This window comes from Argentina silus (assembly GCF_951799395.1).
Source record: "Argentina silus genome assembly, chromosome: 17".
Classification (NCBI taxonomy): Eukaryota; Metazoa; Chordata; class Actinopteri; order Argentiniformes; family Argentinidae; genus Argentina; species Argentina silus.
In genome coordinates, this window is record NC_139671.1 from 12,407,740 (window position 1) to 12,424,651 (window position 16,912).

The 16,912-nt window shown below is 43.8% G+C and overlaps 1 protein-coding gene across 1 annotated transcript; it reads left to right on the plus strand.

Annotated features, from left to right (window-relative positions):
- Positions 1-14,473: 14,473 nt before the first annotated feature.
- On the plus strand, positions 14,474-16,388 carry LOC310817680 (homeobox protein OTX2-like; the record flags this gene model as incomplete). The annotated part of the gene is made up of 3 exons (XM_083688339.1): positions 14,474-14,570; positions 15,099-15,247; positions 15,765-16,388. The coding sequence occupies 3 exons, from the start codon at positions 14,474-14,476 to the stop codon at positions 16,386-16,388; spliced, it is 870 nt and encodes a 289-aa protein (XP_083544465.1).
- Positions 16,389-16,912: the final 524 nt, after the last annotated feature.

Here is a 16,912-nt window from a genome sequence, read left to right on the forward strand (position 1 = left end):
AGCTGTCTTTATCACCTCTCCAGATCGTGGCGTATGAACAGTGATCCAAGTCAACCATCTGCTGAGGCTAGATAAGCCTGGGAGAGCTGGGTATTGAGCTGTCACTCAGGGAGGAGGAGAGAGAAAGAAAAAGAGACTGAGACTGGTGGGGAAAGGGAGAGGTGGGGAGAGGGAGGTGGGGAGAGAGAAGGGTGGGGAGAGAGAAGGATGGAGAGAGAAGGAGAAAGAAACAGGGTAAATGGCAAATAGTAGCACATTTGAAAGGTGTGGATTCGGGGGGGCATTGGGGCAAAAAATTATGAGGGAGGAGCATTTATGACATGGAGGTTCCCATCAAATTTGTGAAACCCATGTGTCTGTCTGGCTGTCCCAACAGGCACCCATGAAAAGCAAACAGGAATAAGCCTCTCATAACCTCTGCCACTCACAAGCGATTGACCCTAGCTATAACTGGCTTATCAGTAGTCACACATTCGAAAATACTACCTCAACACACACGCACCCATGCACGTATGCATGTACGCATGCACGCACACACACACCCTTTCTCATTCTCTCTCTCTCTCTCTCTCTCTCTCTCTCTCTCTCTCTCTCTCTCTCTCTCTCTTTCTCTCTCTCCTGGTCTCAGGGCTATAACAAGCTATGCTAACTAGTACAAATCAGTCTGATGATTGACACATCCCCAGGGAGATATGGAGTCAATGAAGGAGAGAGGATACTTAGCCCAAGTGGATTGGCCTTAGCTTAAATACAGGTGATTAGCTTAAATTACTTAAACCACTGATATAGTCACACTCACACAGAATGAGGTGATCCTAGTAAGATCCAAGTACATGGGCATATGTGTGAGTGAGTGAGTGTGTGTGTGTGTGTGTGTGTGTGTGTGTGTGTGTGTGTGTGTGTGTGTGTGTGTGTGAGTGTGTGTGTGTGTGTGTGTGTGTGTGTGTGTGTGTGTGTGTGTGTGTGTGTGAGTGTGTGTGTGTGTGTGTGGGTGGGTGTGTGTGTGTGTGTGTGTGTGTGTGTGTGGGTGTGTGTGTGTGTGTGTGGGTGTGTGCGGGTGTGTGAGTGTGTGTGTATGTACTGTATGAGTGTACTGTACTGTATGTATATATTTGTATGCAAGAATGTGTCTGGTTCACGCTCCCTCTTGCATCACTACCCTCTCACCCCTCTATATGCACCCTGTTTTTTTCCTTCTATCTCTTCTTTAGAGGTCTCTCTTTCTCTGTGAGCATGCAGCTGAGAGAGAGCAGTGGTATTGTGGCAGGACTAGGGCCTGGGCTGGGGCTGGGGCTGGGGGGTTCAGGCCTGGGGGGTGGGGGTTAGGAGGGGATTAGCCCAGACCAGTTGGATCATTTTACAGCCGGCGAACCCCCCAGTCTCCTGGACAATGAGGATTAAACTTCTCTTGTTCTTCAACTCTGAAACGGCAGGATGACAAAGACAGTATTCCTCCTGGGTCCCTGGCTGGGCTGGGAGCTGGGCTGAGGGGGGAGGGAGAGCGGAGGGGGGAGGCGAGCGGGGGGGGGGGGGGGGGGGGGGGGGGGCAGGGGGGGAGGAGGAGGGGGGAGGCAGGGGGTCCATCACAAAATTAATCCCTTCACAATTTCCTCTGGGTTGCAAAGTGAGATATGAGGCAGACATGGCTAATGAAATGCAACAGTCACCCAAAGGGAGAACGATAAAAGCAGACATTAAACTAATGGAGCTCGTCATTAGTGGTTCCATTAAGGGGATCGGGGAGTCCACGTTCCTGTGGCGATCGGCACAGCAGATTAATCGATTAATTATATTCCAATAAGGCTCCTCCCAGCCTCTTCCGTGCAAGAGCCGTCATTATCCAATGACAACGTTTAGGCTCAAGTACTTCTTGATAAAGGCCTTCTGTGCGGCACTGCTACTGTTAAGACAGAATGACATAAGCTCAAGGATGGCGTCATGTCACAAGGTGAAAAGGTGACAGACGGTTGTGACTGGGTGGAGCAATACGAAGTAGAGACTTGCCTCAATCTCCAGTCTTCCACTTGCGTTGCAAACAGAAGGAGCAGGGGTATAAATATCATCTAGGTGTACCACTCATTGAGTCCAATGGTCCAATGAAATCAAACCTTGCTTGATTACAATGGCAACTGGTGGCACCTGTGATACTTACACACACACTGCACACACACATTCAGGACCAGGTACATGTACCATGTACACATGTGCAGCCTCGGTCAACGAACATGTGTTCTAAGCTTGATCAATTGAATTGGTACAAGATTGAGGGGCAGTATTTGTGCAGTATGGGATCATAGCCCTGGGCATAGTAACAGGGTTCAGTATGTGGCAGTGTGTGTGTCCCAGGACCTGCCATTGGTCTCAGTATGTAGCAGGGTCTCAGCCTCAGGGAAGGAGAAAAGGATTCAATGGCTGTTAGCATAATTGTCTGAGCCATAGACAACAAGTGACACCAGCTGTAAATCAAGCTAATTGTTAGAGAAAAAGTATTGGTGAAAGAGGGAGAGAGAGAGAGAGGAGGAGAGAAAGAGAGAGAGGGAGAAAAGGAGGAGAGAGAGAGAAGGAAAGAGTGAGGGTCCCCCTTCAGCTTGCCTCCTGTTCCTTTTCTCTTGATGAAAAGGATGGAAAGAAAAAATGAGAAGGGAGGGAGGGAGGGAGAGAGGAGGAGGAGGAGGAGGAGGAGGAGGAAGAGAGACCGAGGAGCACAAGAGCACCAGTTCAGAGGAAAAGGGGGGTTGGAGAAAGGAGAAGGGAGGGAGGAGGGCCTGTCTACAAAAAGGCCCTCTTTTTACTTTTAGAGGGGCGAGAAAAGGAGCAAAAGAAAAGATTCTCTTTGCCTCCTGGACGCAGTGTCAGAGCGAATCAGTGTCTGGTGTGGCAGTGCTGCTCGTATCGCAGGCACCACCTCACAATAGAGGGCAGTCACGGCCATCACACCTCTCACATCCAATCTACATCCCCCAGGACAGGGCCGGGGGAGACCAGGGGGCTGGAAGCTCAGAGGACACTTTCTGTGGGCATGAATCGATGTGCAGTGAATTAAGAATTGAACAATTGTAAGAAAAGAAGAAAATATGTGTTTTTGTTTTTTGTTTGGTAAAACACCAACATTCAGGCATAGGCATGGTAGAAGACAATGTGATTCACAGTATAGCTCCTGAGCCTTTGGGTGTGGGTTGAGTGTTTTCATGATAACAGGTTGTAAGACTTAGAGCTATGCATGTATACGAAAAATCATAGACAAACACAATATAAACCGCTCAACGAACGTGAGTAACAAGCTCTGAGCCTCCACTAACAAATGTGAGCAACAAGGCTTGATCCTTAAAGACCCCGCCACTCAAAAAAAAAAAACAGGCGCACTGAATAGACACCCCCTAAATCGCATTGTTGAACAAATCCTGTATTAAAAGGGAAGAGTTAGTCTGGGTTTATTCTCTTGAAGACTTTAGCTAAGCTATTGCCTCTGCCACTTTGGAGGCTTGGGCTTCAGCAAGCCTGAGTAAATCCGTCTCTCAACGCCGATTGGCTGAAGCCAAGGGGGCCATCTTTTTCACACGCTTCCTTGCTGAATCCTCCCCCCCCAAGCTAGTGTTTACCCGTCACCAAACAATGGATGGCTACTGGCAATTAAACAGCATTTTCGGAGGAATCCGTGGCACTGGTCTAATGGCATTACTGTTGGACGATTCAATCCCTGAATAGTCAACAGGATTTTGCCTCTCACCAGGAAAATACTGCTTCATCGAATTACCCGTATTACATAGCTTTACCCAAGCTTATGATTCAGGGTTCACAGATTACTGGGCTTCAAAAGATGGCGGGAGCAGAGAGTGATAGGCCCGGGTGTGATGGTGGGGGGATGACTCCTACGCTCTGGAGTGAGAGCCAGGCTGTAACTTGACAACCTAAACCGTTTTCCAAGGAAACGTGTTTAGATACTAACACACATACGCGAGCACCTTTACTTACTACACACACACACACACACACACACACACACACACACACACACACACACACACACACACACACACACACACACACACACACACACACACACACACACACACCGTGTCATCTATAAATCATCATAAGAAAAAGTAATCTATGCTACGACCAGAGGCTATTGGCAGTCACAATTCTAGAAGTATTATTATTATTATTATTATTATTATTATTTTATTATTTTATTAATTTATTTACAGTAGCGAAACTTGTACAGGAGGGATAGTGGGGATGAAGAGGTCTTTAGGAGGGACAGTTAAGATGTAGCCTGAAGACATGGGTCTTCAGTCTATGGCGGAAGATGGGTTGTGACTCTGCAGTCCTGACAGCAGTGGGAAGCTCGTTCCACCAGCGGGGCGCCAGGACAGTGAAAAGCTGTGACCGAGTAGCGCGACTGCTGCATCCATGTAGAGGCGGCGGTGCCAGGCGGCCAGCCGAGGTGGGAGAGCGAAGTGATCGGGCAGGGGTTTGGGGACTGACCATTGCTTTCAAGTAGGGAGGGGCTGTTCCCTTTGCCGCCCGGAAGGCGAGCACCAGGGTCTTGAATCTAATTCAAGGTGCTACCGGGAGCTAGTGAAGGGTGGAAGGAGGGGGATGACATGGGAGAATTTGGGGAGATTGAACAGCAGACGGGCGGCAGCGTTCTGGATGAGCTGCAGAGGCCTGAAGGCGGAGGCGGGGAGCCCGGCCAGTAGTCAAGGTGAGAGATCACAAGTGTCTAGACCAAGAGTTGTGTTACTTCTCTGGTGAGGAATGGACGTATCCTTCTGATGTTGTAGAGGAAGAATCTACAGGAGCGTGCTGTCACTCACACACACACACACACACACACACACACACACACACACACACACACACACACACACACACACACACACACACACACACACACACACACACATCCACCTCATTAGTTCTTGGCTAATGAGTTGTCTTGTCTACTGACAGATCTTTCGGAGGATATTGGTTCCCAGTACTGAAACAATAGAAAAACTGATGTAAAAACATCAGCTACTGTATGCACATGAATGAGTCAATGAGGAAATTCAACAAAATTCAATGACTATGTACCATGCACACACACACACACGCACACACACACACACACACACACACACACACACACACACAGAAGGCAAACTGCACATGGTGCCCTTTGACCCCTTGTAGGTCAGGTCGGCGTGGCCGCTCAGAGAAACAGGGGAAACGGCCAAGTCCATTATCTCACAATGAAGGGCTAATTACTGGTTTTGCAAGCCTCAAATCACACAGCAACAGACAGCCTGCCTCTGTCCTCCTCTCACCCAACATCTTAATTGCTCTTTTATTCTCCCTGTGTGTTACTCTGCCTCTCTCCCCAACTCTCTCCTTCTCTGCCTCAGCCATTTCCAGCACATAAAAGCTGGATGCTAATTGCCTGCTATGGAAATATTGGTGGTGTGATTAACGGAGTGCCCAGTGTTTGGCTAGCTAGCCTGTGTTTCCCTGCCTGTATGAGGTGGTAGGGAGCCAGCAGAATCAGCCTGTACCAACCAGGAGCAAACAGTCATAATATCCAGAGTAGGAGGGTTGTCATTGTACTACATTGGCAATTTGTCAAACTTTTACTTGGTAGACTTATCAGCTATATGTGTGTGTGTTAGATATGGGTTTTTCAGGGTTATTAAACAGACATTCAATGCTAAATGAATCTATTCCTAGTTGCCTACATGCAAAGTGACCACTTTTATTTGTTCAGATTTGAATATAGTAATAATCTATATTAACATTGGCAAGGCAATTATCATTTGTGCATTACTGGATTGTAGCAGGGCAGTAGGACTATGCTCTGTAGAGTATGTGGATACAGTGGTTCATGATTGCTTAATAACATGCTTTTATGATATGCATTTAGCCTTGTTATCAGTGGTGTAGAGAGACATTTAACACCCCCCATCTCCTCTCCTTTCTTTTACACTGACTTCCATTCTCAATTTGGCAGTTATTTGCAAGTAATGACAGGACACTGTTATCTACTAACTATGCATTTAACAATGAGGGTCAACATTAATAGACCTCGCCATCACAATATGAGATGTTAATACATATGTAAATTGGGTCTGATGGGGGGAATGTACGTGTGGAGGGAGTCTTCTAAAACCCTATTCCCCTCTCTGCGTAGCTTGGCCTCTAACCCTTTTTTTCAGTTTCCTATTAAAACAACAAAGGCCATGCAGTAGGGGTTGGTTTTTATTTAATCAAATACAGAAAATCACCTCCTTTATTCCCCGCCCCTGGATAAATGATCACCTGTTTAACCCCTTGTTTCCCCTTTCTTTTCTTTTTCCTCACACTGTAAACGTGATGATGTAAAGTTGTCCAGATTAGAGCTCTCTGTCCATAGGTACATATTGCTGTAAACATTTAACCTGTAAAAAAAAAAAAATACAACAAAAAAACTTGATATCTTTTATCTTTTTTTAAATATCCTCTTGCCCAGTAGCAGACATTTACTTTGCTGTTTGACTGATCTAACTGAAACGGATTCTAACGTCTTTCATGGACTTTCTCTTTGGACTGGATCCCCTCTGTGCTTTGTCCGAGAGGCAGGAGAAGTTGGAAAAGAGGGCAGACCTAGTTTTCCCAATGGTGGGAGCCATGGAGTGTTTGGGCAGTGTTCTGAGTGGTGGGGGAGTTAGGGGCAGGGGTGCAGGTCGGCTGTTCAAAGGCTGGCTTTTTGCATTGTTGGTCAGTAGGGGATTAAGGCCCTCTATGCAGCAGAATAGCCCCTCTAATTAAAAAGGATAAGGAGGCAGAAAAATAGCGAGAGCACAGGAGGAAGAGAAAAGAGAGGGAGAGGGGAGAGCAAATTTGAAGAGAAAAGAAAGAAAATAAAAACAGTTTTCAGTGTCATGCCTGCAGCCAGACCCAACGATTCAAACTGGATTAACTTTACACTCCTCCTCCATCTCTCTCACTCTCTCATTATCTCCTTCTTTTTGTTCCTGGCCCATGCTCTTTTTCCAAGTCGCAGTTTATTGTTACAAAAACAACAATAAATATAACATACAACCTCTAATTTACTTAAGTAACAACATATACTACATGGCAAATTAGTGTTTTAAGGAGATGAGCAGGTGGAATAAGAAAAATATTTTCATGTGAAAATGAAACTCTTCCAAAGTGACCAGAGCTCTACTCAACTCTTTGGGTCTCTATCACTTTGAATCAATAAAACCTGTTGATTCCTCCCCATTCAGAATGTGTGTGTGTGTGTGTGTGTGTGTGTGTGTGTGTGTGTGTGTGTGTGTGTGTGTGTGTGGTGTGTGTGTGGTGTGTGTGTGTGTGTGGTGTGTGTGTGGTGTGTGTGTGGGGGGGTATTTGGCTTTCCATTTGTACGTGGAGCGTATTTAGGTGTCTGAGTGTGTGTATAGGTGTGAGGCATGAGGCTGTGTGTGTGTGTGTGTGTGTGTGTGTGTGTGTGTGTGTGTGTGTGTGTGTGTGTGTGTGTGTGTGTGTGTGTGTGTTGTTTGGTGGGCGGTCCGTGACATCAGAATGTGAATAGGGGGATGTGTGCTGCCTCCAGATGCTGTGTGTCAGTAGGTGGGCTGTTTGCTGAGGGGATCTCAGGTTGTGTTTTTGTTTGGCCCTCCTCTGTCCCGCCTCCCTCCTCCCCTCTCCCTGTGGGGGTCCGGGGCCCCCAGGGGCTAGACCCTGCAGACCACTGCCCATGTTTAAGGCCTCTCAGTGGGCCCAACACTACCCGTATGCCCTGGGAGGTTAACGAGGTACCAGCAGGGACGAGGCATTCCTACCTCCCAGAGACACTCTGTATACAGTATGTTGTATGTATATATGTGTATGTATGTATACACTGGTCCTTTAAATGTTATTCTTTAAAAATAAAACCCAGATTAAATAAAACATACCCAAATAAAGTATTTTAAAAAGTGTGTGTGTGTGTGTGTGTGTGTGTGTGTGTGTGTGTGTGTGTGTGTGTGTGTGTGTGTGTGTGTTGCTATAATAATTGTTGTGATAATAGTAATTTGAGTTTGTCCCAAGGGCCCATCTGTCAGTCATCTGGCCCCACCCCTGTCATGAGGAGAGGGCCAATGAGGGGGAGGAGGAGAGATGGCAGACTATCTGGCCTACTATACCAAATAATTAGATTGAGAACACATAATCATTCACAACAACAATGACTTGGGGAAGAGTTGCACACCTGACATTATTGCACATTCTTGCACTAGTAGTATTGTCACTTTTTTATTACTATATTATATTGTATTGTTGACTAGTTGATTGTGTTGACTGTTGTTGTTGAGCGAGGAGCAAGATCCCAAAGCATTTCACGATGTCAATTACAGCTGTATGCGATGTACATGACAAATAGAATTTTATTTTATTTTATTTTTATCTGATTTGCAGTGGAGAGGGGAGGGATGGATTGGAGCCAATAGACAGTTGGGATTCATGCTATAAAGGGATGCTATGAGGGACGCTTTAAAACAGGCAGAGGTTAGCTAGCTTCATCTACTTTGGGTGTAACCACCTGCTGTATAACAGGGTTTGTCTATTGATGGTTCAATACTTGAATACTATTCCTCACTGTAGAGCCATCAATACTTGTCGCTATCACAATGTTTATGAATAGATCCATAACTATTCATCAGTTGTTTGTTGGTGTGTGTGTGTGTGTGTGTGTGTGTGTGTGTGTGTGTGTGTGTGTGTGTGTGTGTGTGGGTGTGTTTGTGTGTGTGTGGGTGTGTGTGTGTGTGTGTGTGTGTGGGTGTGGGTGTGTGAGTGTGTCTGTGTGCTGCGAGTGTGTGACAGATGGGGTTGGGTGAGTAGGCCAAGACATTGATCTGACCTTGGGGTGGACAGCTGAACTCCATTGAATAAGTTTAGCCATAGTGGATGTTGTATTGATTTGGATACAATTGAGTCTATTCAAGCCAATTGAAAATAATTTGAAATGTCACTAAATCAATTATTTTTTTGTAATAATACTACCACTACTGCTACTACTACTACTACTACTGCTACTGCTGCTGCTGCTGTTACTACTACTACTACTAGGCCTACTACCAATACTATCCTACTAGTACTACTACTACTACTAATAATAGTAATGATAATTATATTGATAAGATATGACATTGATTGAGCATTATAATAGTGACACAATAAATTGGATTTCATAAAACATTGGGAAAGAAACATTTATATAAGGTCTATTCCATGTATCAAGTAATAGGCTACTGTGAGTCTCTCTATCCCAGTCCCACGATTCTTAGTCCCCAATTCGTCTCCCTAACAGCAGGAGAAACCGTGACTCCCTCAATTGGCCCGGGGAAAGGGGGAGGGCATATTGCCACAGACGTTAACAAGCGCGTTCACCTTTTACAATCAGACCTCCGTTTAGCGCGAGCACTCCCCGGGGCTGTGTGATATTTACCGATGAATTATATATCAGAGCACGAGATGAAAGGACACAGCGCGAGCCAAGAGCAATAGTGCTTCACGGCTCTGAGAGAGTGAAACGAAATATTAAATGTTGCCTATTAGTCTTTTATCTAATCATTTAGCACTAAGGAATACGTGTATAGGCTAAGGACTTGATATTAATCAAACTGCCCTCTATTTAATGAATGATAATATCACATAGGCATAATATTGATGATCTAGGAGATATTTAGTTTCCAGCCAAGTAATTTACAATCGATTGTAAAAAATAAATAAATCTCATTTGTTTTGTAAGGCCATTTATTCAAAACAGAAATTCACCAGTTCACCGGGTAAGATAAACAGTTTACATAGAGTTAAGTAATATTTGGGATAAAACAAATCAGAAGGGGCTTTAAAAAACGAGCACCGTCTGAAAATGTTCCATTAATAGCCCGACCATAGAAATAAAATGAGCCCGGCAACCAGTACACGAATGCAGTGACAAGACAGTGAAAAGAGCACTGGTAACAATTAGCCTGCTTGCTTGCTAATCAAATTCAGACGCTAATCCCCCCAAAACGCAACCTGTCCCCTAGGACAGAAATAGCGAAGTGGGGATAGAGGGAGGGGGTGAACGGGGAGACGTGGGGAAGAGGAATAATAAAAAGTAGCGTTTGTGTTCTCAGACACGCAGGACGAATTCTAACTGAGTGGAAAGGGCGCTTTCAGAAAACCTTCTAAATGTCAAAAAATGTAATGTTTTGTTTATGGAATTGAAAAAATGTTTTTCCCCGCATGCCTTTGAAAATGAAGTCAAAGGAAAGGCTATGGATGAACTATGAATGATGTGTAAGCTAATGCATAAACACAACACATAAAAACCAAGCGGAGTATGATAGGTGAAGGCAAAGGTTTTGCGTTTATATTGCGTTTGAGTTCAATTCAAGTTTGTTGTCACAAATGTGTGTGTGTCAGTGTGTCCGTGTGTGTGTGTGTGTGTGTGTGTGTGTGTGTGTGTGTGTGTGTGTGTGTGTGTGTTTGTGTGTGTGTGTGTGTGGGGGGGGGGGGGGGGTTACATTTCTAGAGGTTTACATTTACCAAACCATGATAAGTCCCTAATAATTCGTATTTTCAATCCTCACAGCAAGGTCTTGCTATTCCTCACAAATAAATAAGCAGGAGACAGATCAACTGTATTCTTGCAGTTACACATGCATAAATTAATCCATCTCTTATATTTCCTATTGAGGCATCTCAGTAGATGATAATTAGAATTTCAAATTGAGTTTGTGTAAAACAGTGTAGCCTAATATAGGCCTAAAGAAAACAAATAGCCTGAAGTAATAGCTACAGTAACCGCTTTCATAGGCTGCTTAATTTCGGAATAGTCTCATTGGTCCTATACCTCAGGGACTGGTTAAATGTGTGAAACGCTTGTTGGTATAATTGATCGTTTGATTGCTCTGTAGCTCGTCAACGTCACCTCAGAGGCGCGCAGTGGAGAGTGTCAGTGGAGCACTCATCCTAGAGCGAGCCCTTCTCGACAGTTATTAGGAACTGAAAATGATACAGGCTGCAATAAAGAGAATCACAACAGTCCAAAAGAACATTGAATCGGCTGGGTGGTATTTCAGTACGTCGCACGGAACGTCTCTCACATCATTCCTCATCATTTATTTCGCTTAATTCCATTGGCTGTCGAGATTATTTAGCAAATCTCCCACTGATTAAAATGAGCAACACTCGTTCACGTCATCTGAAACCCTAACACGAAGGCAAGAATCCACGACGTTGTACAACTAAATCACCTGACTATAACTTTGCCCATTCAGATTATAATTTCCCAAAGTGTCTGTGTTGAGTGGAACGCTGAAGACCGACGATTCAGATCAGGCAAGTGCAAAGTCTGTTCGTCAGATTGCAAATATTTACAAATGTATGCATGGAAATTCAGATTTGCGGTGAAATGTTCCGCTTGCCGAAATTGCTTAGGCTAGTTTTACGCAGTTATTTTCTCATTCTAATTCCATTCTCCTCCATGTCCACTAAACTGTAGAATTCACACTTGGACTGCGAAACTGTCATCTTAATCTTCATCCTTGATATTATTTCATATTTTCATTAGGCTAGTCTATTATCGTGTATTTAGGCCTACTTCGCTTTCAAATACCACCAAGTGCTTTTTGCGATGGAAATACCTCCGCATAGGACGCGATAATTGGGGAGGCGTGTTTAAAAAGAAACTTTTTTCCACCCCTCACCTCTTTCTCTTTCTGGCCATGTCGGCTGCACTGGTGCATGGTGTCAGCAGATGGGCATGGGAGCACTCGGAGCTGAGCGCATGCACTTCAGTATTCAAACAGTCCAAGACCTTGCTTTTATTTTGCTTTGTGTTGTTTCTGCTGTTCCATGAAAATCGAAGTGGACCTAAAAAAAAAAAGAAAAGTTGAATGATACTGTCGTATGAATGATACAAAATATATAGGCCTAAAATAACATTATTATTATTATTATTATTGTTGTTGTTGTTGTTGTTGTTGTTATTATTATTATACGGGTATTAATATGATGATGATGATGATTATTATTATTATTAGTAATAATAATAATAATAATAATGATCATAACAATAGACAATATAATTAATATAGTCATTATACATATTATGTATCCCTTTTCTTATGATTATATCATTATTAAATTTGTTATTATTGCCATTTATAAGTTGTTATTAATATCACTGCTATTATAATGTTATTATTATCATTATTATCATTATTATTATTATTATTATTGTTAGGCTATTATTATTATAATGGTGCCTGAATCAGTTTGGGAAAGTGAGTAAGAGGAGGGGGGTTGTCTGGCAGTCAGCTGGCTTAATAAACACAATGCCAGCCTTTGTTTTATTTTCGTGACGCAGAAAATTAATCAGCCCGAATGCGGAGCGCGCGGAGTCGCGGCTAGCGTCCTGTAATCAGGGCAGCGCGTGCCGTCCGGATTATCTCGTTAATTTCTTAAAAAAAAAAGAAGAAAAAAAAACTTGTGGGCAATAATAATTAATTCTTGGACGGGGTAATTATTATTGAACGGATGTGGAGCAACCGGTAGATGAGGTCTGGGTGAAAAAAGAGACAGATTGAGTAGGGTGGCCGTTATAAAACGTATGAGGTCTCATAGGCTGGTACACGTGCAGGGGAGGGAGTCACTCACTAACTTCTGTTCCACAGGTAGGTGTAGTCTGGTTTTAATTTAATGCGAGGCCTTGGTTAGAATGAATCTTTACTTTTTTCAAGTAGACCTATAACAATTCATATACATTTTATATGCAAAATGATTCTCTTCATTTGTTATTTCGGTTGAATATTAGTTATGTAGCCATATGGTATTTTTCATTACATTGTTATTGCCTGGACCATATTGCGTACATGTTATTGCCTAGACCATAGGCGTACATGGGAACATATAGGGCAACCCATTTAATAACTTAGCTTTTTTATATAGCTTTTTTGTTTTGTTGCTATCTTATTGAAGAAACTTTCAATTGCAATAGCCTAGATATATCATAATATATACATGTAGTCGTTATAGGTGCTAATAATAGGATACATTTAGTTTTTTTCGTCTTTGATCAAAGGGGTCAACAACAAGTTGTAGGCTATAGCCCAGACCAACAGGTACAGCCAATAATTAATATATTTTCGCACCACTTAAGGTGGGATATCCCGGGGCAAGAAATTGTTTCCTGTTCCTAAACAGTCTTATGGTTTTATTGACGGTCAGGCCTATTTAGATAATGGAGAATTGTTTTTAATTCTGTGTACGCCATATAGGTTGCGCATTTATGTTTGTGTCCCAACACGTGTTTATTTTGCAGTTGTATGATTTAGAAGAAAAATGTTGGCTGTATGTAGGTCGACAAAAGGCAATAGCACGTATCTCTACTGAAAAGGACGACTGTAGGAGAGAAATGTGATACATTCTTAATTGCAGGTTGAGTGCTCGTTTGTTTAGACTAAGATGAAGTGGTCTTTGCTAATCAACACTTTTCGATAGTCTCACCACCCAAATCTAATTACCGGGAGCAATTAATTAGGTGGAAATCGCCCAGGAATTGTCAATAATGTCGGTTGGAATTGCAATTTGGAGAGTTCCCCTAAGTTTCTAGTTATTTACGAAATTGCTGTTCACATTTTAATTCCTTCACATTTAAATGTACAAGAGATTTAGCCATTATAACAGACAAAGGCTTTAGATAGAATGTAAGATGCTGTGCTAGTTTCATTGCCTCAAAATGGAGAGCGCTGAGTTTACAGTATTGTCTCTTTGTTTGTCCCCCAAAGGCTCTTTTGTTATCAGCATTATTTATCTGGTCAACAGTGGCCTTTGTCTTTGCAAATGGCCCCCAATCAGGCCGTCTATTCTGGAGACAATTAGCTGCTCCTAACCTGTGGCTACTATGCTAATCGTGCGCCTGGTTGGGGCCCAATGTATGTGCGCATTTTAACGACAATGTTTTGTTCTCGGAGAGGGCATGCTGCAATAATGGGATGTTTTTTTGGTGGTGGTTTGTGGTACTGTGTGTGGTGGGTGAAGATGAGCGGTGTGTGTGTGTGTGTGTGTGTGTGTGTGTGTGTGTGTGTGTGTGTGTGTGTGTGTGTGTGTGTGTGTGTGTGTGTGTGAGTGAGTGTGAGGATGGAGTGGGGAGGTGGGGGTAGTATGGCACAAGCGTTTGTCAGACAGACAGAGCATCTTCAGTCCACGAGGACAGCTGGGGGTCTGGGTCGGCTTTAAGAGTGCTGCGCTTGCAAGGCGACGCTCAGTTTTTAAATTCACCTCGCTGCGTATAGTGCACTCAACGAATAACCAAGGACGTACCTTCTAACCAAAACAACTGTCTTTTCCCTCTGTGTTGTATCCTGTGAAGGTTTTGGACAAGGTGAAAACAGAAGACAGAAGTACTAAGGACTTTAATAGCCTTTTGACGCTTTTTGATTTCAAAATTTTCTCAAATTTTGTCCTTCGCCCAGCCGCTAACATGATGTCGTATCTGAAGCAACCACCATACACAGTCAACGGACTTAGTTTATCTGCCTCCGGGATGGACCTGCTACATCCGTCTGTAGGATATCCATGTAAGAGCACGAAATACTTTATTCTTACAAACATAACCTATTCCTCAATCGGTGATAGGCATATCGCCTATTCTAAATATCGTGTCAGTTTTCAATGAATAGTAATGCAATAAAGTGATAGTGATAGCAAAGTAAATATAGCCTACAACAAAGTTGGAATTATACGTTTAACATGTATTCATGAAAGTGTGCAGTATTTTTGCAATCATGTAATATTTCACCAGCTTTATAAAGCACTATTCCGCTCTTGTTTAAAGCTAATAAATTGTCCAAACTGTAAGAGGATATTTTGTACATTTTTTAATTCTCTGAGCGTAATTTTGTAGGCTACATTTACACACCATAATATGTTTCCTCTGTAATTACAAAGAAAGGCTTATGTTAATTTATGTCTCAGCAATTGCAATATTAACATTCTGAAATTTCATCAAATCAAGCAAAGATTTAAAGACATGTCAATGTCTTCATGAGTGCTTGCAAAGTCTTTCAAATAATGTTGACTTAACGCCTGGACTTTTTTCCCCACAGCAAATCGTAAACAGAGGCGCGAGAGAACGACCTTTACGCGCGCTCAGCTGGACATTCTGGAGAACCTGTTCGCCAAGACGCGCTATCCCGACATCTTTATGCGCGAGGAGGTGGCCTTGAAGATAAATCTACCCGAGTCTCGAGTTCAGGTGAGTCTCCGGGCCTATGCGTATACGCTAAACATATATGTCCGTCTGCTGTTTCGTTTTGCGCAAGGGTCCCCAGAACTCATTAATTTATGCTTGAGAAGTCAAGCACTCAGACACCACTTCAGGGAGAGTGTCCTCTCGACTCATGAAGTGCTCATCTTCTTGTCAATAGCAGCCTCTTCTTTCACATAACTATAACGCATTATTATACTATAACGCGTCTTTCGCAGAACTATAACGCATTATAACGCGTTACTATAACGTTACTATAACGCCCGAAACTAGCCCTCTTAGTTGTTGGCCTATCACAATATTTGTGTCAAACATCACGTCAGGAAGACAGTGAAATTGTATAGACGTAAGTCGTATAGTGGGTTGGAATTACAGTACCTGGCTATTACTAACCAATAACATGACGAGTTTTATGAAGAGTTATAGGATCCATTTTACGGCCTACAGATTGATCAAAATAGTAAATACAGACAAGTGATATTTACAAGTTGATTTTCTTCTGCAGGTATGGTTTAAGAACCGGAGGGCCAAGTGTCGCCAACAGGCTCAACAATCTCAGAGTGGCACCCAGAGCAAGGCCAGGCCTGTAAAAAAGAAAAGTTCTCCGATCAGAGAGGCCAGCTCCGAGAGCGGCGCTAGCGGCCAGTTCACGCCGCCCTCCAGCACCTCAATCCCGGCCGTGAGCAGCAGCACTGCCCCGGTGTCAATCTGGAGCCCTGCCTCCATCTCCCCTCTCTCAGATCCACTCTCTACCTCCTCCTCCTCATGCATGCAGCGGTCCTACCCCATGACCTACACACAAGCGTCAGGATACAGCCAAGGCTACACAGGATCCTCCTCGTATTTCAGTGGGATGGATTGCGGGTCTTACCTTACGCCTATGCACCACCAGCTATCCACGGCAGGCTCTACCATGAGCCCAATGGGCACTAACGGGGTCTCTAGCCATCTTAGCCCAGCGTCCTCCCTCTCCACGCCGGGGTATGGGGCCGCAGGGCTGGGCTTTAGTGGTCCAGCAGACTGCCTGGATTATAAGGACCAAACCGCGTCTGCATGGAAACTGAACTTCAACGCAGACTGTTTGGATTACAAAGACCAGACATCATCGTGGAAATTTCAAGTGTTGTGAGAAGAAAAGAGAGACATGATTTTACCACAATATTTTCAAATGTCAGGTGATATGCCCTGGTTGGCAATCGGTTGCCAAAAGGGACATGCTTTCCAACCACTGGTCTGAACGTCATAGGCCTATACCTCGGGCAGCACAAGAGGGTAACTGCCGGTCGGTTTTTCATACCTGTTGGGTTAACTTATTGAAAATTCAGAGCGAACTCTCCTTAACTTTGATCAAGGACATGGAACAAAATTGTTACCCAAGAAGAAAATGATCAAGAGAAGATCCAGCCCTTGGTTAAGCGTGTGGAATGGGTCAGCTTTGGCTAAGCTTCTTATAAGACTCCCCTCTTCTCTCCTCTTGGTTGGCAAGCTGAAGGGGACCCTTTGATCAAAGCATTGTGTGTGTGTGTGTGTGTGTGTGTGTGTGTGTGTGTGTGTGTGTGTGTGTGTGTGTGTGTGTGCGTGCGTGCGTGCGTGTGTGTGTGCGTGCGTGTGCGTGTGCGTGTGCGCGCGCCCCCCGAGGCGAACCTGGATGCA